This window comes from Gigantopelta aegis, chromosome 1 (assembly GCF_016097555.1).
Source record: "Gigantopelta aegis isolate Gae_Host chromosome 1, Gae_host_genome, whole genome shotgun sequence".
Lineage (NCBI taxonomy): Eukaryota > Metazoa > Mollusca > Gastropoda > Neomphalida > Peltospiridae > Gigantopelta > Gigantopelta aegis.
This window is the reverse complement of record NC_054699.1, coordinates 23,040,112-23,062,904: the sequence shown is the minus strand read 5'-3', so window position 1 is coordinate 23,062,904 and position 22,793 is coordinate 23,040,112. Positions and strand designations below refer to the sequence as shown.

The window sequence follows — 22,793 nt, the reverse complement described above, 5'->3', positions numbered from 1 at the left end:
GAATCACATTAATTTATTTTAGTAAATCAGTCAAAGTGCAAATACCATTTTAATAGTAATATTAATAGTTTTACATGGCTGACGTAAATGAAAAAATGCATATAAAAAGAATAACAGAACACTGTTATCCCACATTAAGGGATTATTATTTTTATTATTATATATCTATATTATTATTATTATTATTGTTGTTATTATTATTATTATTATTATTATTATTATTTAAATAGTAGCTATATACATGTAATTTCTAATATTATTTAACCAAACATACTAGTTATTATTATTATTAACAATCGTTATATGAGTGTAATAATAAACACCATCATTACCCATATTATGGTTAAAAATATCTTGATTGATATCAAAGTGTTATGTCCCACTAGAACGTCAAGTGGGAAGTAACACCTCGACGTCATATAATTAGCGCGCTACGACCTTACCTAAATGTCAGTCAAACGCATTCGTTGATAAAATTAGAAACGATTATGGGTAATAACTAAGATATTGAACTCACTACCATTCTGTGACAATTGGAAATTATTTCACTTGGAATGTAAACATGATATGAAATGGGAGCTCATTTAATAAACCATAATATTATCAGTTCCTAAATTGTTCCAATAGACATAAAAACACATCACTTGCAGCCAAATGCATTGGTGTTTGTTCATCTTTATTTGGAGCTTTGGGTACAGCACCTTCCCCTGTCCTGGGCGGAGGAGCCGGTTGAGGCCGACACCTGCGCCCAGGACAGCCATGCGCTACAACAACTTACTCTGAATGGAGCACGTTAAATGCTTTGACTTGACCTGAGCACCTTCCTTAGCTAACAGTTTCACCACCGCAACTAGCTCGAATACACTGACTGTAAGAGAGCTAGACGGACATTTAGATGGTTATTAGCCCTATTACAAACTTCCGTCTAGCTCTCTTACAGTCAGAGAACTCGTGCTACACCTCAACAGACGTATTTTCAGATTGAAAGAGTAAAATTCTGTTTTTAATACCATGCATCTTTTATGTTATGGTCAGTTCCTTGTTCCGGTAGATATGAAAACATTTTAGCATCACCTGTATCATATAGTAAAGATGTGTTATTTCATATTAAATTTTGTTTCTTATATTTAGATAAAGCCTTTTCTCTGGTAATGCTTTCACAACATCTAAAGACTAATTTCGGGCTGTAATGTACAAACTCGTGCTCTTCTGATATACATATACATATACATATACATATACATATACATATACATATACATATACATATACATATACATATACATATACATATACATTTATACATACACATGCACATATACATAGCCAATGATTAATTAATCAATGTGCTCCAGTGGTGTCGTTAAACAAAACAAACTTAGGCCCTATACATATACATTTCTGCTCACGTTTTGACTCAATCTTTGCTCAATCGGTAGAGTGTTCGCCTGAGGTGCTTGCGTCGAAAGATCGAACTATTTCAGTGGACCCATCGTCTGACTGAGCCTTTTCCTGACTTAACAAGTGTCCCACGACTGGTATATCAAAGGTTATGATATAATAATGTGCTGTTCTGTCTGTGGGAACGTGTGTGTAAACGATGCCTTGCTGCTAATGGTGAAAAATGTAGCGGGCTTCTTCTTTCTAAAATTACCGAATGTTTTACATCCAGTTGTCGATGAATATTATCTGGTGGTGTAGTTTTGTTTTTTGTTTTACTAATAATGGGTACGTTTTGGTTTTGGTACGGTTTGGTTTTGGTACGTTTTAACCTGCATCCTTTTCCGGTAATGTACGTTTCCGGTTAATGACTTCCGTTATAGAAGCACATGGGCATAGAAATGCAAAACAAGTGTTAACGCTGAATTTGTCGACAGAACTACGATGAATTATCACAATAACACGTTTTCTCCTAGACAGCCTGCTTATAACCAATGGCAGAACCAGTCGTGGAACACGAATTTTCACTCAAATAATAATTTCTCTCCCAGACAACCCTTCCCACCGTTTCCTAACCATGCTCCTTGCGGCCCAATGGCAATGCAGGGAAGCGGGTTTCATCGACCGCAGTTTCAAAACAACCGTCATGCATCTCCACAGTATTTCCAGGGAGGCAACAGAGGAGGGTACGGGAATTTTCAAGGCGGTCCCCGTGTGACGTCACCACACCCCAGTGGACGGTCTTTTCAAGGCAATTGGAACAATTCAAATAATTCGAACAACAACCCGAATGGGTACCAAAAATCAAAGAAGGTATTGTCAGATGGAAAGATATCTAACTTATCCTCACCACTCTATTAACAGATTAATACAAACTAACAAAGAGGGAACTCACATTACATCTAAGTCTAAATCCTAAAGTTTAAAGACGAGGAGGGATGGGGAGAGGGAGATGCTGTGAACTTGTATGGAAACTAACTCGTATTCATGAACAGAAAACTCGTATGGAGATCGAACTCGTATGAATAAAAAATAATGGTGAACTCGTATGGGGATGTATGGCTATGCAGATATACTTTGATATTTCTCTTAAATGTGTATTTTGACACTTGTTTTGTATACATCATTACATGCTTCTTATTTATGTGACCATCAGTCAACTATTTGCATGTCAATGGCAATCACCTATTTCCATGGCACCCGTGGTCACCTATTTTCGTGTCATGTTATATATTTTGTTTCATGCATAGGGGTATGGGCACATTTTTTCGAATGACTTGTGACGTCAAGAGCATCCTTGCCTGAATGACCAGCAGGGCTTCTAGAATTTTATAAAAATCCACTAGCCATGGGATCAGTGATTTTAAAAATGTACTAGCCATGATTAAAAATGTACTCGCCCGACTTTAAATAAGTACAATTTTACTAATAGAAATAATCAGATATATCGCCTAAAGAGAGATATTTAGCTTAAAAATCCTTAGATTGAGGTAGAAAGAGGGGGCAAGATATTCATATTTATAAAATATGTAAATGTAGCATTTGACCAGGTTTTATTCCCACTAGCCATCGGGCTAGCTATAGTAATTATTTACTAGCCCAACACTGAATATCACTAGCCATGGGAGTGGGGCTACCATAATCTAGAAGCCCTAGACCAGACAATTCTGTCGGGCTAGCGGATTTGTCGAACTCTGCATAAAAACTACACACAAGTTGCTATACAGTATTGGATACATCAGTTTGTAATTTCCATACATGTTCACTGCATTTTCCCCCATACAACAGTCCTTGTCTTTTGAAAAACAGGCGAGTGGAAAAATTGCACTCGTCAAAATGCTACGGCAAGTGAAAATCAAACATTTATTAATTTCGTAATGGGTACATGTAAATGTAGAGACATATGTTGCAAAAATGAACCAATAAACCAATAATGTTTTCTTCTAATTTTATGTTGTTTGGTTCATTGGTGTAGTCTGGCTTCTTTTCCCTTTCAGGAATGGAGTTGTAGTTTATTAAAAAGTTTCAGGAGTAGTACTATAGAAATATAATTATGACATGTATACACTGATGCAGACCATTTGATTTTTTAATTATAATATGTACCATTCAGATAATTTGATGCACATAATTATATATATATATACCTTTTCAGTGTTAGATGGTTTGATGAACGTGCAGCTAAACATATACATGTACATAGGAATCAACTTGTCTTGAATTTCATTATTATGTACAACGAACATGATTAGGATAGTTGGGATGGGGAAAAAACCACTGGTTCTGAGGAGGTGGTTCATGAATTGTTACCCAAGCATATCAGGTGTGCACTTATGACTCATTATTAAAACATTAAATTTTTTTTTTTTTTTAAACCTCGTGAAAGGTGGGCCTAAAATTATTTCAATTGTTAGTTGGGACACTGACATTCACGTGGCATTTTTAATTCAACAATTACGCAACCAATCGCCCTCCCTCATTATTTTGTAACCCGTCATTTAACCTACCGCTACAAGTTACGAACAGCTCTGACAGCGTTACGTCATTTGTTAATAACAAAATACACAAACTCTTTTAAAAATCTGTCATTGCAAAGGATTTTATTCCAAACATGGCATGCCATAATAAAGATAATTTAAAAAAAAAAAACCCATGATTTTAAACACCATCATCAGTGCGTAATAAATTGTCACGTAGACCAGCGTGTGCGTGCAGAATTCCATGAGTAAAAATAATCTGACCGCGATAGCTCTGATTGGTCAGTATGCCACAGACTACTGTGCAGCAAATCATGTTCCAGTCACATGGTCTGTGACTTTCTAACAAACGAAACAAAATTTAAATAGTCGGAAATGATCATTGATTACTGTTACTATAGTGTGTACATATATACATATCTAAATAACATATGCACATTCATTAACCTCTGGCTAAAATACAAATATTTAAATGAAGTTTTATATGATTTTTTTTTAAATGATAAAAAAGAAAAATAATATACGTAAAAAATACCTAGGCTTATTCCTATATACCTATTATCATTTCTTTTCCTTCTTTTTATTATTCTGTCTAAATGTTGTTGTTGTTTGGGGGGTTAAAGTATAAAATTACACGATTGCCATTTTTGGGACCTTCGTAAGCTTTGTAGACTAACAGTTATGAACTAATTTTATCGACTTCGCTGATTTCCGTAACGAGTTCATTTGTGTAGGTTACAAAAGCCACTATTTAATTCAATCCCAGTTCTCTTTTTGTCATAAATATATGAACAGTATAAATGAGTTATCCTTATCAGACGTTGTGATCTATTATCTTGCAAAAGTGGACTTTCTAATTAATAATAAATTAAATATGCAAAGGATTTTGATCGGATTGGTACGTCTTCGAAGATGTCTATTACATCTGTGTTTTCCGATTTGTAATATTTTGTATAGCAAAGATAAGTACCAGTCATATATTAAAATCTTGCATGGACGCTACCGTTTTTGTAAAAAAAAATTCTGGTATTATTAAATGGATCTTTCTATCAGCTACATACGGTAAATAGTGGCAATCAATATACAAAATTATTTTACGTGTGCTGTTTGTTAAGTGTAACGTGCGTTATTTTTCACACTCGCCACATTGAAATTGTGTGCACTGTATGAGCGCGATCGCACCCGCGAACCTTAAAAAGCAAAGTCTGCATACAAGTAAGTTTTCCATATGAGTTCACTGCAAGCCGGGGAGAAGCAGGCGAATTATTTAGCTTGCATTACCTCTAGCTCTCCCCTTACTGCTGCCGGTATGTTGTAGGGGCGGGCTAGAGAGGACTGTGTAATACTTCGGCAATCATCGACGACCTAATGTGAAAATGTAGCGGGTTTACTATCTAAAATTGTCAAAATTACCAAATGTTTGACATCCAATAGCCGATTAATAAATCAATGTGCTCTAGTGGTGGTGTTAAGCAAAACAGACTTTAACTTTAACTTAATAGCTTCATATATGCATAATAGTTACATTGTTTTATTCATAATTTTAAAATTGTATATTTACCTTTGTGTAGTAAATATATTTTTGTACTGGTGTGCTATTCATTCATTGTACCATTTTAAAAAGATTTTCTGAATAAATAATTAGTGATAGAAAGCATAGACCTCTCCAAACAAGCTCCAATAATCTTGAAAAATGTATCGTCATGTGTAAAATTTGAAGTATATATTAATTTTATTATCTTTCATGTTACAGAAGAAGGTTGACAAGAGGGATCTAGCCGAGAACAACAACTTTTTCTGCGACACGTGCGACCGAGGCTTTAAGATGAAGGACAAGTATGATGAACATGTTGACGGACATCAGCAGGTGAACGTAGATTCATTACTTGGTGGGAAGAAATATTTTATTATCTTACCTTGGGACAAAATTAGATATTCGTGACAACACATACAATCTTTCAGTGGTTTCCCCAAAGCCATATGGCGTAGGGGGCCACTACACCTTAGGTATGTAAGCACTTTGGCACCATGTAAAGGCCTTAAATCAATTGCCTTAGGTGTGTACGTAAGCACTTTGGCACCATGTAAAGGCCTTAAATCAATTGCCTTAGGTGTGTATGTAAGCACTTTGGCACCATGTAAAGGCCTTAAATCAATTGCCTCTACACTTTTAATTGGCTATATGTGACAATCAACTGTTGGCTGTAACAACTTTTAAAACTTTACAGTACACAGGTATTCACACTTCTAACAGGTGAAACATGTCCTTCATAGCTAATTAGGTGCAGGGCCCTCAGCACCCTTTCTTTTAACAACAGTCAATTACTAATGTTCATAGACAACAAAGCTGGCATTTGCGTTAAATTGATAGTGAAAATGTAAACGCCTTTAAAATATCCTGGGGAAATGTCTGTCTTTTATTTAAGTTTTAATGTCTTTGAAGACCACCAACCCCTGCAATTAAGAAAATGTCCACGGCAAAAAACAAATTGCCCTTGAAAACAATCCTCAATATAGTCCCACGGCAAAACGTGCCGTGGAGAACTAACAACTCCACGATAATCTCCATGGCATTGCCGATTGCCATGGGCAATTGCAGGGGTTCAGACAACCCTAAACTATTTTTATTGATTAGGGTAATAATAATAATAAAATTCTTTATTTTCAGAGGGTAAACTCATTCAGTACAAGGTGACTGGTCTCCCATGAGGCCCTCATTAATCTATACATGATATTATACATACATACATTCATTCAAACAACATCAACAATACATGTAATATGTATAGCATGAGGAATAATAGCACATATTATGAATATTTAGATATGTGGTTATGGTGTTGGTGTATACATCACCAGGTGAATCATATGTTCGACAGTACGCCAGTACATTTGCTGATTTGGCAATACAGAATTTTGCAGGGACCTCTTTTTTTTTATAATCTTGATAGCTATATTTCTAGTCGGTTAAAAATTTATTAGCAACAGTGTTCTCACTGGGTAAAAATTAAAGGCGGATGGCTGTGCAGCACCACACCCTTCAAAAAAAAAAAAGCTTGATTACCATGTATTGTTGTGTGTTGGTCGACTTTGTGGGAAAGACATATTCCTTATTTTGCCTCTCAGTACTTGGTACAAAAAAGTTGAGACGAAATACAAGTCAACTTTATCTTTTAATTGAACCGGAGATGTTGTCGGTCTGACATTCATGGGCAGTTCCGGTTTTGCTGAACCGACAAACATTTACCATAGTTTGACACCCAATAGACCACGTATTTTTCGTGCTGGGTTGTAGTTAAACATTCATTCATTCATTGAACCAATCAAAGTTTTAATATTATTATTTTCATAAAGATTTCAAGATATATGGAAAACAATAAAGATGTTTGTGAAGTGATCCCTAATGTGGGATAAAATCTGTTAATTTTATTTCCATCTTCATCGAATGAATTGATCACCAGCTGATAAAAAGCTGATAAAAAGTTTTGATTTTGTAAAGGCGGTGTATATTATTTTAATGATAATGATCCGTTGTTTTTATAATCGGTGATGTCCCCCTTAAAATGAAAGGTTCATAATATTTTGTAAAGAATTGCTGAATAAACAGAATGACAGAAAGTCAAAAGCATCAGCTACAACCAGTTAAATCTGCAATTGAGGACAAAATATCAGACGACAGTGGAAACAAAACACAGAATGGCCGTTCTGATGAAGTAAAACATTAGGCACTAAATATGTTGTTTTTCAGTCGTAGATTGTCAAATCTATAAAAAAAAAGAGAGTAGTTTTTATAGCTCAAATAAAATAAATATAATATAACTTTTATTTGGAAATAGCAGAGATAGGTGGTGTAAAATATAGTAGGGTGCGTGAAAATAAAGGAGGGTGGCAGAACGTGGAAGGAGGGCGGCAAAATGCAGTAGTGGGGAGGGCCGTCCTGCTTAAATGGAGCAGCGAGAACACTTAAGCAACTTGTATCGATCTCTGAAACTTGCATAGTGAATCGTGATTTCCCAGTTTAGATACATAACATGTATGTTTATAATTGGGACACATTCACATATGTTCTACATCAAGCAGGAAGGAAGGAAATGTTTTATTTAACGACGCAATCAACACATTTGTTTATTTACGGTTATATGGCATCAGACATAGTTAAGGACCACACAGATATTTAGAGAGAAAACCCACTGTCGCCACTTCATGCGCTGCTCTTTTTTCGATTAGCAGCAAGGTATCTTTTATATGTACCATCCCACAGACAGGATAGTACATACCACAGCCTTTGTTACACCAGTTGTGGAGCACTGGCTGGAACGAGAAATAGCCCAATGGGTCCACCGACGGGGATCGATCCTAGACTGACCGCACATCAAGCGAACACTTTACCACTGGGCTACATCCCACCCCTACATCAAGCAAGCACAACGTACAAGAATGACGTCAGTTCTTTACCAGTTCCATAGTACATGACACCAGTGTCGGTATATACGGAAATGCTGCAAGTATTTGTTAATTAATAGTAATAGACTAAATATATGCTGAAATAAAATTAATGTTAATTTACAGAAAATAAAAATATGTATAAAGTGGGAATTCCATATACAGTTGTTGATGATTAATTGTATATTTATATATGTTTCTTTATTTTAGTGCTCGGTGGCTGGATGTCCGTATGTTGCCGCACCCAAACTTGTGCAGCTTCATTTCCAACTGGTAATATTTTCTATTTTCATCATTCATATAGTCTGTCCGCTGATGTTTGTCAAAACTACCATACACAGAGATCAGAAGTCTGATCTATATAATTTGTGAAATCTAAAACCCTCTTGTTCTGTGAGCTCACTTTCTGAAATCTGGAAATTGTTCACAAAACCTGTCATTGTTTGGGCTAACTTTGTGAAATTTAGACACTGTTCACAAAACCTCATTTGTGAGCTACACCGTAACTTAGTGAAATCTGAAAACTTTTAAATATGTCTCATTTTATGAACTTACTTTGTGAATGCTTGAAACCGTTCAGAATTGTACCTCTCTATCTCATTTTATGACCTTAAGCGACCCTCACATATCAGCCGGCGTCCACGCAATTTTTCTAATCGCAGGAGTCGCCGGGGGATTTAGAGCCCGTGGATGAATCGGGCGAATTTCATGTCTGCGACGTGTGCCCTCATATATTAGAAGGGGCCCGGGCTGTGCCCTTTGAACATTGGATCGCAGTGGAAACAGTGCAGGTGCCGGCTGATCAAAGAACAGATTGGTAGGCGTCCTGGCGGAGCCGGGCAACTGGCGATTGATGTCAGGTTTCCCCCCGGCGTCCACACCTCAAGTATATATAGATGCATTGTATAAAGTTGTACATTATTTCTGAGGACTTCGGTCGGTGTCTACGGGATTGCCACAGCATCCAGCCGAATGCCTCGCAAAAATGTCCTTTTTGGCCTGTTTTAGGAGTCGCGCGGTCACCGCGACCAGTATGTGAGGGCCGCTTTACTTTGTAAATCTAGAAACTTCACAAAACCTTTTTAATTCTGTGAGATAACTTTGTGAAATTTGAAAACTGTTCAGCAAACTTCTCATTCTATGTCAGACTGTGAGCTAATTTTGCAAAATCTAGAAAGTGTTTCAAAAGCCTCATTCTGTAAGCTAAATTTTGACCTGTTAACATTTGTCAAATCTAGGACTTGGATGGAAATCTTTTCATTCTGTTAGCTAACATTAGATCTAAAACTTATTTTATAAAACACTTTCAAATAATTAATTTTTAAACATTTGATTATTCTAGAGATAATTGTGGAATATAATAGTGAGTCACTGACAACTTTTGTTTTAAATTTAAGGCATAGATGTTATTTTTAAAGAATATAATACCGTTACTACTTTAATTTCGGTTCTTTTATTTACTGTTCTATAAAGGTGGGGTATTTGTGTGTTTGTTTTAGCAACATAAGTGTGGATTGGCTAAAAAGGTTTGGTCTTTGGAATCGCAGAAAGATGTCGACAAATGGATTGCAGAGAGGAAGAAGTAAGTGCTTGTTAATATATCGGTCAAAAAAAAGAAAAATCCCCACTTGTTTAACAACACTACAGTATGTTTTCTAAGCTACTGTTATTGTGTTTTAAAGTTATGTAAAGCACTAGTCAAAATGCCTGACTAAATATAACTGTAAAAAGGCCAGGAATCGAACCCTATCCTTAAAAAAAAGGGTGGCCTTGCCTAATTTTTGGGGAGGTTTATTAGTTTTTTTAAGTTTATTTTTTAAAATTTAGCATGTAGTTGACAAGTACATACAGGTCCATAGTATTTTATCTGGACCCACAGGGGAGTAACTAGACTTTTGAAATGTGTACTCAAGAAAATAGCAAAACCACTCAAAATCGTGCCATTCAGTCACTAGTAATTCCAATCTGTAAAACTTATTTTCTTAGAAACGCTTGTATTGGTCAAATTCGTACGACGTCATTAGGACTGTCATATCTTCATGAAACCCAAGCTTTGAATGACGTTGGGGATTCCCCTAAAGTGGAGCGTTAATACGTAACATTGAGAATTTAGTGCGATTGTTGAAAAAAAGTTTACTCAAATAGCTAAATTGCGTATAAGCAGAAACATTTTGTACTCAAATGAGTACAATGCGTACGCGTAGTTACGCCCCTGACCAATGAGGGTGAATGTAGTATATGTATTTTTATTATTTTTTTAATTAAACTTTTAAGCTGACCTACCATACCACATTTTTGGGGCACCTTCTGGAAATGCATTTCTTTGTTTTTTAGACCAAATGTTTGATTCACAACATTTGTGATATAACTGTACACAAAAACTGTATAATATTTCTATCTATTGATATCACAGAAAATTACAGAAAAACGGTTTAGCATTTACATTCGTAGATGTTATATGTGTGTTATTTACACATCAGTCTAAGATACTCTTTGTTTAATACAGGAACTTCCCGACGTCTGGTAATATAAAGAAGAAAGAAGCTGAGCAGATGGACAGAAATGAAAGAGGAGAGGTGCTGGAAACCAAACAGTTTGGGTATGATCAGCAGTCGAGGATTTAGTTTATTTCCAAAACGCCCATCTTACATCATATTTCCTGAATGCAAAATACTTGTACAAACACAATAAACATTTGGGGTCATTTTACATATTCTTAGTACCAGTGAAGAAGGTGGGATTTAGCTCAGTAGTAGGATCGAAGCACCTAGATGGATTCATTCGGCCGATTGGTTTATTTTTCTTGTTCCATCCAGTGCACCACAACTGGTCAAAGACCGTGGTAGGTGCTTTCCTGTCTGTGGGAAAGTGCCTTTGACCAGTTGGGGTGCACTGGTTGGAACGAGAAAAAACCCAGTCAGTGAGTTGGTTCGATCCTGCGACGACGTAAACACCTCAAGCGAGCACTCGACAGACTGAGCTGAATCCCCACCCCTATTGCACCTATGAATGTTCATCACAATGTATGTACAAAACAATATGAGATTTTTTTTTTTAATTTAATGTAATTTCTTTTACCACCGCTTAGCATTTTGTGGTGGACCATGATTTTTCACTCACGTTTTTCAGAACTAAAAGTAAAAGGAAGGAAGGGAATGTTTTTATTTAACGATGCACTCAACACATTTTGATATTGAGAGAGGAAACATCATTTATATGGCTGTAACGAGAAATAGCCCAATGGGCCCACCAACGGGAATCGATCCTAGATCGATTGCGCATCAGGCGAGAGCTGTACAACTGAGCTACATCCTGCTCCAGAAATAAAAGTGTGCTTTATATTAATTTTGTGTTCTCATTTATTTATTTTTTACAGCAAGTTTAGAAAAGGACAGTTTGGAAATAACAGCCAGAATTTTAACACTGGTCCACATGACGGTGGGAGGGGATCTCACCGAGGTCGACGAGGCAGATACAAGCGGGCATACGACCGGCTGAATGCCTCCATTACAGCCGATACATCCAGCGACAAACAGCATAATACTGATGATTCGTGCGAGTCACCACTGAAAAAGAGAAACATGGATTGTGGTTCAGAGCAGACATATTCACTGGTATACGTGTGTTATGTGTTTACCTTTTGTATTTCATTTGATTCTGGGGGCAAGATGGGCCCATTGGCCTATTTGTCGTTCTAACGAGTGCTCCACAACTGGTTAACAAGGCCATGGTATGTACTATCGTGTCTGTTGGGATGGTGCATATAAAAGATCCCTTGCTGTTAATCAAAAAGTGTAGCCCATGAAGTGGCGACAGTGAGTTTCCTCAATATCCGTGTGGTCCTTATTTCTCGTTCCAGCCAGTGCACCATGACTGGTATATCAAAGGCCATGGTATGTACTACCCTGTCTGTGGGATGGTGCATATAAGAGTAGCCCATGAAGTGGCGACAGCGGGTTTCCTCTCTCAATATGTGTGGTCCTTAACCATGTCTGATGCCATAAAACCGTAAATAAAATGTGTTGAGTGCGTCGTTAAATAAAACATTTCTTTTTTTCCGTGTGGTCCATAACTATATGTCCGACGCCATATAACCATAAATAAAATGTGTTGCGTGCAACATTAAATAAAACCATTTCCTTCCCCATAGCCGATTTTTTTTCTTTTCGTGCTGGGGTGTCGTTAAACATTTATTCTATTCTATTCTATTTCTATTTCTATTTCTATTTCTATTTCTATTTCTATTTCTATTTCTATTTCTATTTCTATTTCTATTATTCTTTGCCTAGAATTCAACTGCTGAAGAAGACCCGCTTTCACAGATGGTGAATAAAAGCGTTGAGAAAGAAGAAACTAAAGACAACTTAGAAAATGAGAAACCCGTCGACAGCTCCAAGCTGATTGGTGGACTGGCCGGCATCATCGACTCGTACAATTCAGATGGAGAGGCTGAAATAAACAAAGGGCAGACAACTCTGTGCATAAAGAAAAATGAGTGTGAAGGTTGGTGCCATGTTTAGTGCGAGTTACAAATGTTGATTGTTTTGCCTTGACGAAGTTGGGGTGGGACGTAGTGGTACACCTGATGTGAGGTCGGTCTGTGATCGATCCCCGTCGGTGGGCCCATTGGGCTATTTCCCGTTCCAGCCAGTGCACCATGACTGGTATATCAAAGGCTGTGGTATGTATTATCCAATCTGTGGGATGGTGCATATAAAAGATCCCTTGCTGCTAATTGAAAAGAGTAGCCCATGAAGTGGCAACAGCGGGTTTCCTCTCTCAATATCTGTGTGGTTCTTAACTATATGTCCTACGCCATATAACCATAAATAAAATGTGTTGAGTGCGTCGTTAAATAAAATATTTCCTTCTTTCTTTGACGAAGTGGACATATAAGATATAGGTATTACTTTTCCAATAACAAGATGCTGTCAATTTTTGTGTTTAGCTAGGTTTCATAGTCAGAATTACCAAATGTTTGACATCCAATAGCTGATGATCAGTTAATCAATGTGCTCCGGTTTCTGTTAGGTTTCCAGTCCTTGGTTTTTGAAAATTGTAGGAGAGTGGAAAATCGCACACATCAGTATGCTAAGGCGAGTGAAATATCACTCTCCAAAATAAATAAAATAGGCAGTGCAGCTCCGATTGGATTTTGACTGATACGTCTACAAAATTGTCTATTAAACCAGTATTTCCCAATTTGTTCAACAAAGAGATATACCAGTTTAACGATTGCATGGAAGCCACTGCCATGTTTTAAATGTTTATTGTTTTAATAAAAGGACTTTTCTATCAGCTAAATGAGCTATGAAAACTGTTGATTTTTGTAAACAGTGGAAATAAATATACCCATCTATTTTTTATGTGCGCCGTTTGTTGAGTGTAACGTGCGTAGTTTTTCACACTCGTCAGATTGAAATTACGTGCGCTGTACGAGCGCGGTCGCACCCGCACACCTTAAAAAGCAAGCTCTGGGTTTTATGTTTGGATCCATTTCTCATAAACTCAGTCCTTCACATCTGAGGTGCGGGTTCGCGCCTACCCTAATTTTATCTCAGAAGCCTAAGGGGTGGAATTTAGCTCAGTCGGTTGAGTGCTCACTTGAGGTGCTTCCATTGCAGGATCAAACCACCTTTGGTGGATCCATTCAACTGATTGGGTTTTTTCTCGTTCCAACCAGTGCACCACAACCGGACAAAGGCTGTGGTATGTGCTTTCCTGTCTGTGGGAAAGTGCATATAAAAGATCCCTTGCTGCATTAGAAAAAATGTAGCAGTTTTCCTTTGATGACTATGAGTCAGAATGACCAAATGTTTGACATGCAGTAGCTGAATGATTATTTAATCAATGTGCTTCAGTGGTGTCATTAAACAAACAAACATCTTCTTTTTTTGAAACATGATTTCAGCACACCTCCCAAAGACAAGAAGCTGCTTTAACACTAGTGTTTGGATACTAGTATAATTATATTGCTTCAGTAATTGTTCAGTGTGTGCTATTCAAAACATCTTTCAAAACGGTCGTTCACGTTACCAGGAGGTTACCGCATGTAAGAAAAATTTCAACAACGGTAGTTTCGTTTCCGAATGTAAACCAGGCAATGCATTCCGGACTTCAGCGTTTCATTTTCTGGTAAGGAATTTCATCGATATGCAATTGCAAGCAATAATAGTCATTCCCCATTTAAGCAGCGTCCACTAGATGAATTTACTTCACGTTTCGTTTTCTCGTACGAAATTGCACCGATAATCATGTGCGCTTGTGCGATTGCAAAGCAATTTCGGCAATCCGTGTTTAAGCAGTGCCCACTAGATAAATTTACTTCCAGATTTCGCTAGTCGTACCGATAACAGGAATTCAATTCTAACTTTCATATAGTTGTGGTAACCTATAGGTTACCAGGCTATATTTTGTGGTAACCTGTAAATGGGTTACCAGACTGTCAGACACAATGCTTATTTCGATGCCTGTTTGTGTCAATATGTGCAAGCTTTACTCGAGATGTTTCCTGTGTCATGCAAATTACTCGCTCTCCTGGAGGTTAAGAAGATATTAAATGAGTTTCCATTTCGTATCATGTTTATGTCCCGAGTGAAATAATTGTTAATTGTTACGAGCTTTAGCCAGGGCTAGCTCTGGGTCTGCAGAATATTTCGCCAAATTATCTTTCAAACTTCAAAAACTGAAGAAACAGTTATTTTCTAACAAAATATCAATTATTGCATGAAATTATTTTGCCAGATTAAAATAAAATTTGCCAATTGTTTTTAAAATTTGCAATTGGCAAATTTGGTGAATGGCAGAGCTAGCCCTGCGAGTGACAATGAAAATTATTTCATGAGGGACATAAACATGATTCGAAATGGTAGCGAGTTTAATATCCTATTTATTACACATAATTGACCTTAATTTATGTTACTCATCTCGTTTCGTTGACGTTCATGTAAGGTTAGTTTAAACAATATTTATTGCCGTCAAAATGCGGTTTGGGATTGGCCAACAGGCAAGAGCCTATGTTAAGGCCTCTCCCTACATTTATAAATACAAGTTTGATACATCAAGATGACAGAAATAGTATAATAATTTAAATAAATTCAAATTAGCTAAGATGAGAAGAATGGAAGAGAGAGAGAAGAAAGGAAAAATAAAAATAGATAGTTGATATGATATTATTTAGTCACAGTTGGGAAGGAAGAAGGAGGAATAATGAATGGTTAGTTATCGAAATGTTTGCTATTAATTATAAAGTCTTGAACAGATTTAAATATAACACTATTTTCGTGGGTACTAAAATTTGGGTCACCAAATAATAAAGTCTTGCAATTAAGATTGTGATATTTTGACAGGTGAGTATTACGAATTACATTATATAGTGGACAATAACATAAAAAATGTTCTGCATCTTCAATAAGATGTCCACAAGTACAAAATGGACTGTCACTTACGTGTCTTGCAAATTTATGACCATTTAGATCGCTAGTTCCCAAGCGGAGTCGACTATGTAATATCTGTTGCCTTCTATCACCATCGTAAAAGTAGCACAGTACAATTGGGTCTGATTTATTTAATTCTGATTTAAATCTATTTAACGATGAAGAATTCCTAATATCGGACGTTATATTATTCCATAATTTAACTGCGGAAGGAAAAAAGGAATTCGCGAAAAGTTTAGTTCGACAAAAGTATGTAAGGAGGCGATCTACATTACGAGTGTAATATGGGATTTTTGCAGAAATGGGGCGTGGTAATTGTAATGTCAAGAATGTGGGGAGCAAGTTATTAGAAAGTTTATACATCATACATAGTTTATGGCGACTTCTCCTTTCTGATAAAGATATAAAACCAGTTTCGCTATATAGTAACTCGTGAGATGTTCCCCGAACAGAACCACAAATTGTACGCAAAGCGTCCAAGTGTATATTTTCAAGATTGTATGCCTGTTGGAGACTACAATTATCCCAAAGAATATCGGCATAATCAAAAATGGGAAGAATAAATGATCTATAGATTTTTACTAATGATTTTCTAGATAATCTATATTTAAAGGATCGAAGACAATTTACCATTTTACTGGCCTTACTTACAATATTTTGTATATGGAAATCCCATTCCGCAGATTTCTGGAATGTAAGGCCCAAGTGTTTATGGACATCAACCTCTGATACTTGTACGTTGTCTAAAAATAACTTAGGATTGCTGGGGGTTTTAATTTTTCGGCTAAACAACAAGGTTTCGGTTTTTTCGGGACTGAACTTAACAAGCCACCGTTTAGCCCACTTGTTAATATGCTCTAAGTCAGAGTTTAAAATATTACAACATAGTTCAGGATTTTCAACAGTAATAAATAATGAGGTATCATCAGCGAACAATCTAATATTTGAAGTAATCCCATTAACAATATCATTTATATATACCAAAAAAAAAATAGGACCAAGAACAGAACCTTGCGGAAATGGGTTTAGTATGAGAGAAATGGTTTTGTAGTACTACACATTGTCTTCGATCAGATAAATAGCTTTCAAACCATAATAAGAGTTTTCCCGATATCTCAACAGTTTCTAATTTATAGATCAGACCCTTATGCCAAACTCGATCAAATGCTTTGCTTATATCGCAAAATACTGCTCTAACTTCTTTCCCTTCATCCATAGAATGACAAATAAAATGATAAAAATCAATTAGTTGGTTAACAGTTGAATCGCCAGGAATAAAGCCAGACTGGAATTTTGTTATGGTGTTATTTATTCTAAAGAAATTGAAAATGTGCTTAAAAATGCATTTTTCGAAAAGTTTGGAGAGATTACTTGTAAGTGAAATGGGTCTATAATTACTTGGTTCATGAATACTACCCTTTTTATGAATAGGATTTACGTTAGCAAGTTTCCAATCTGAGGGGAAACTGGAATGGTGTAATGATAGATTAAACAAGTGTGTTAGAGGGTATGAAAGTTCTTTAGCTAGTAACTTAAGTAATCTATTGCTAATAAAGTCGGGGCCGGATGATTTGGATGTATTAAGGGTGTTTAAGATATCTTCTACTTCAGATTGTACTAGCTCTATTTCTATAAGTGGATCAACTGTAAGGTCTACTGTCGGAAACTCTCCTTGCGGGCAGTGTAAAGTAGATTGTTTAATTCTTTATTGGCTATCTCCTTAGGATTATCAATAACGTTACCATCGACAAGCAGCGGTGTTATAGTTAAACTAATACTCCCACGATTTTTAAAGTGAGAATTAACAAGTTTCCACCAATATTCATGTAAGGTTGTAGTGTGCCAATTGATTACATCATCGTGTGATGTTGAAGTGTTAATCCCACTTGGCGTTCTAGTGGAACATATCACTTTCATATGTACCAATATATTTTTAACCATATGGGTGTGTGTGTGTGTGTGTGTGTGTGTTTACCGAATCAGATTATGGGTAGATAAAACAAACAAAAATTGACACATTAGGGATGATAATAAAATAGACAGTTTCATGTATTTTTAGAAAATAAAATGTTTGTCAAAGAATTGCATGATTTTAATACATCAGTTGTATTTTATAAACAAAAAACGATAATAATAATTAGGTGAGGTTTTTTTAATCTTTAAAATTGCCTCTATTTACCAATTAGTTCTCTCAATTTCAGATTCATTTACTGGTACAAATAAAAATGTGCAGAATACAGCAATGGAGTCCAAACATTCCCAACAACATCCAAACCATCCAAACAAACAACAGGCAGTTTGGTTACCTAGGAAACGAGTCACACTGCTGGAAAGGGTATGATCACTTCAGCATTGTTTCCCAACCTGTGCTGGCATTGTATACAACTTTTTTTTTCATGAGTAAATTTTAATGAATGTTCATATCTTTCTTTGCATTTTCTCGATAGACCAAGTGTCAAAATGGCCATATGTGACACCAATTAACCAGGGCTGACTCTGCCACCTGCCAAATTCTCCAATTACGAATTTTCTCCTTTTTTTCATGAGTAAATTTTAATGAATGTTCATATTATTATGTCTCTCTTTGCATTTTCTCTATAGACCAAGTGTCAAAATGGCCATATGTAACAGCAAGTAAACTGGGCTGACTCTGCCACCCGCCAAATTCTCCAATTATGAATTTTATTTTAATCTGGCGAACAAAAATTGTGTAACGATTGATGTTTTGTTTGAAAAGTAACTAGATTTGCATTTTTTAAGACAGTTTGGCAAAATTTTCTACTTACTCAGAGCTAGCCTTGATTAACCGTAGCTTATAATATGCTGTTGTGCTGTTCGAGACATTCCTTTCTTTCATGCAATAATTGGTATTGTGAATGTTGATCGTCATTAATTGTAATAATTTTAACACACAACGAATTCAAAGTTTGATAATCTGGGGCCTAATTCACTAAACTGTCGCAACTTTGCGATCTCGCAGTGCAATACTCAAAGACTTGCAAAGAGGATGCTTTGTTGTCTAACAGAGCCTAAGAGACTGTTGTTAATTAGGCCCTTGATTAAATAGATGTGTGTTTAGGATAATAGTATGATAGATTTTTCAAATATATTTTCAGCTTCTGGCACAAGAAATCCGTCATGAAAGGAACGTAGTGCTTCAGTGTGTGTATTATATCGTAAAAAACAACTTCTTTGCACGAAAAACATCCAAAATGTCAGCTGAACTGGCTACAGAACTGGAACAAGCAAAAAAATGTAATGACGATACTAAGTCTTGTTGCACTAATGTATCAGAAGTATTGCCCACCAAGGCTGATAACTCTAATGACGACACTTGTTGCATTAATGGATTGGAAGGATTGGCTACCGTGGAGCTTGAAAGTGAGGTACAAAGGGCTGATAACTCTAATGGGAACACTTGTTGCAGTAATGAATCGAAAGGATTGCCAACCATTGAGTGCAGATGAGTTACAAAGGACAGATAACTCTTGCAGAGACGAATTGGACGTTGGTGAAAGTTGTGATAATAGGGTTACTCTAACAGAGGAAATTTCAATGGTGGCGGTGGAGACAGAAGTTGAAAACTAATGATTCAAAACAAGAAAATGTGGTTTCATAATAAAGTATATTCATAATTTGTTTTATCTTGTTTATTTTATTTTTGTCTTTAAAACAAGGCTAATGGGTGGTGGGGGGGGGGGGGGGGTCATGGCATGCTCCTCATAAAACATATTTTATTGCTAAAACAAGGATTGGACGGACGTTTTCCAACTTACTGGGCCCTCTCCTTACTATGCCCTTTGATTGGAGCAGAGGGAGAGAGATTGACCCCCCCCCCCCCCAAAAAAAAACCCTCTACACATTGGGACTTGTATCAGCAACTTTGAAGCACCTATGCAAACTGCTATACATAACAGGCCGAGCCAACTCGTTGGTGTATGTAGGGGGTGGGGGGGGGGGGGGGCACATGTCCCCATCCCTGGTTTATGCCAGTGATTACTTTCTCCTTTCTTTTTTTTTCTTTCTTTTTTATTGCCTCCAAACATCCCATACCCCACCTGCCGTCACATTATTATGTATTCGACGACACGATTAATTTAATACGTTATTTACTGCAGACATTGCTGCTTACTTTGGACACAACTTTGAATCATATTTAACTCCATTTTTATAGCGGGGTAGGCTGGGTTTTTACCCGAACTGAACGAAAATGCCCGAATCAGGAAAACGACGTTTGTTCATATTGGCATGACTACGAAACGGTTATATAGGGTTGCAAACGAATCGCTACATTTTTTTAGGGATTATAAATAATGGTAGAATGGTGGAAATACATAGTAAAAAGGTCTCGGGTTAGCCAATATTTCCCAAATGTCTATTGTTATTTTTGCCCGAATGTGAGGTTTTTCTCCAGGCACTAGGGGAGGTAGTGCCCTCCTACTCCATCCCCCGCCCCATCTCGTACGCTTATGCTTGGAATTAAATCATCCTGTTCATTCGTGTATGTTAAATGATTTGCAAAAAGAAAACGGGGAAGGGGGTAAAAGTTAAAGTTTGTTTTGTTTAACAACACCACTAGAGCACATTGATTTCTTAATCGTCGGCTATTGGATGTCAAACATTTGGTAATTTTGACATATAGTCTAAGAGAGGAAACCGCTACATTTTTCCATTAGGAGCAAGGGATCTTTTATATGCACCACCCCACAAACATGATTGCACATACTACGACTTTTGATATACCATTCGTGGTGCACTGGCTGGAACAAAAAATAGCCCAATGAGCCCACCGAGGGATCGATCTGCGATCGAGCGCTTTACTAACGTTCCGCCTACTTTGAAAAAACAAATGCACCGTAATGAAGGGTCGTTCTATGTAAATAAAATACTTCAAAATGGTTTTGTTTTGTTTTATGTATATTTTAGAGAAGGAAGGAAATGGTTTATTTAACAACGCACTCGAAACATTTTATTTACGGTTATATGGTTAAGGATATTGAGGGAGGAAACCTGCTGTCGCCACTTCATGGGCTACTCTGTTTCGATTAGCAGCAAGGGATCTTTTATATGCACCATCCCATAGACATGATAGTACATACCACGGCCTTTGGTGTACCAGTCGTGGTGCACTGGCTGAAACGAGAAATGGGCTAACTGACGGGGATCGATCCCAAACCGACCGTGCCTCCTTTGAAAACAACTAATGCATTTTAATTCTATGTAAACAAAATATTTATTTCCAAACGGTTTTGTTTTATGTATATTTTAGAGTGGCAAGTCCCACACACTAGTCACTCAGTTACGGCCCTGAACGAATGTCGAAATGGTTGGGAATGTTTATCAATACAGCGTTTTTTTAACTACTCGGCCTCTTAAACACACCACTGAATAAATATAATAATGTTCTTGAATGCAGGACATTCGGGGGGGGGGGGGTGTCTCGTTCCAACCAGTGGACGACAACTGGTCAAAGGCCATGGAATGTGCTTTCCTGTCCAGTGGCGGATCCAGAAATTCCATTCTATCGCAGAATTTAGGGGGTGGGCCCCTGGGGCCCCTAGATCCGCCTCTGCTGTCTGTGGGAAAGTGCATAATATTATAAAAGATCCCTTGCTGCATTAGGAAAAATGTAGCGGGTTTCCTCTGATGACTGTGTCAGAATTACGTTTGACATCCAATAGCCGATCATGCCGATGATTAATTAATCAATGTACTCTAATGGTGTCGTTAAAGGAAGGGACAATTAAGGCATTTGGGCTGGTATGCATATTCAACGATATATAATGCACATTATTGCTTAATATCAACAAGTATAATTGTATAGTTAATTAATAAAACGGTTAAATGTGATGGCTATTATATATAACGGGCGCAGCCATTTTGTACCTTCTCAGTGAGTACGCCCTCTGGTGAGCTGGTGGTAATACTTAACGCGTAACGTCAGGAATGAGCCTTAGAACTAGAGAAACACAATCTACCTGGTTTTCGCGGGATGATAAATAGTCATACATTGCAGTGTTCTGTAATAATACACATCCCAGTAAGCCAGCAGTAAGTACATCCAGCTCTATATATATTATTTTTCAATACAAAATAAAATACCATTGTCAAAGTGGCTACACAACAAGTCGAAATAATTAATAATGTTTGGTCAATGCATTAACCTACGTACTGAAATGATACACGGAGTGTTTTCTTAGTTAGTTGGTCTACGCTGTTAATTGCTTCTAACTGTGATTCTTGATTGGCAGGTGTGTATTTGATTGGTAACCAGACGAGCCAATTAATTGACGTTGTCTAGACACAAAAATACATACCGGTATTGTGGAATATTACCTGTCGCCCCTAAAATGGTAATGGACATGGTTTATTACTGTAAATAGTTCTGTAAAAATATTGATTAAGTAGACTTTTCCATCTAAAACCACAGAACTGACCAATTATGTAGTCCCAAAGAAAAGAAAATTATTACTTGGGTATCGTGGGTTGTTTTTGCTCCAAATGTAGCATATCAATAGGCCTAATAGTGTACCTTTTTCCTTTGGATTATTTAACAGAGAAAAATACTATAACCCCATTTTGTTCCGTTAATGCAACTTGAAATATATTTAGTTTAATAGTTTATTATATTATTACGTCATTTATGCTGTTTTACAAGTTAGGTTGATCAAAGAGAAGCGCCTTGTCAAAAATTACTGCTTTTGTTTACACTGTACATACAGGAGATGGTCAGGAGATGGTCAGGAGCTGAGGTCACTTCGCCCCAAGCTATCCTACCGGACGTCACAAAAACGAAACAAAATGGCTGCCCCCAGTTAGCAGGAATAATCATGGTTTTTTTATTAACTCTAAAATTACGCGTTTTTCATTTGCTAAAGTGTCAGTATGTGTTGGTGGTCCGGGTATGCATCTTTCCAACACATAAGACTCTTGTTTGAGTTGACCCTACCTTTAAAGAAAACAAACTTTTGTTAATTAATCAATGTGCTCTAGTGGT

General features: G+C 36.8%; 1 protein-coding gene across 1 annotated transcript; it reads left to right on the top strand.

Annotated features, from left to right (window-relative positions):
- Positions 1 to 1,812: 1,812 nt before the first annotated feature.
- Positions 1,813 to 19,433, top strand: LOC121372384 (nuclear fragile X mental retardation-interacting protein 1-like). Its single transcript, XM_041498690.1, has 9 exons — positions 1,813 to 2,253; positions 5,671 to 5,784; positions 8,571 to 8,633; positions 9,860 to 9,942; positions 10,867 to 10,959; positions 11,737 to 11,974; positions 12,650 to 12,863; positions 17,998 to 18,131; positions 18,913 to 19,433. Exons 1-9 carry the CDS (start codon positions 1,885 to 1,887, stop codon positions 19,261 to 19,263), a joined length of 1,659 nt encoding a protein of 552 aa, XP_041354624.1. The 5' UTR covers positions 1,813 to 1,884; the 3' UTR covers positions 19,264 to 19,433.
- Positions 19,434 to 22,793: the final 3,360 nt, after the last annotated feature.

Coding starts and splice junctions, on each gene's coding strand:
- LOC121372384 (XM_041498690.1), top strand. CDS start 1,885: ATGAATTATCACAATAACACGTTTTCTCCTAGACAGCCTGCTTATAAC. Junction 10,960..11,736: donor CTGGAAACCAAACAGTTTGG/GTATGATCAGCA, acceptor TATTTTTTACAG/CAAGTTTAGAAAAGGACAGT. Junction 12,864..17,997: donor AAAGAAAAATGAGTGTGAAG/GTTGGTGCCATG, acceptor TCTCAATTTCAG/ATTCATTTACTGGTACAAAT.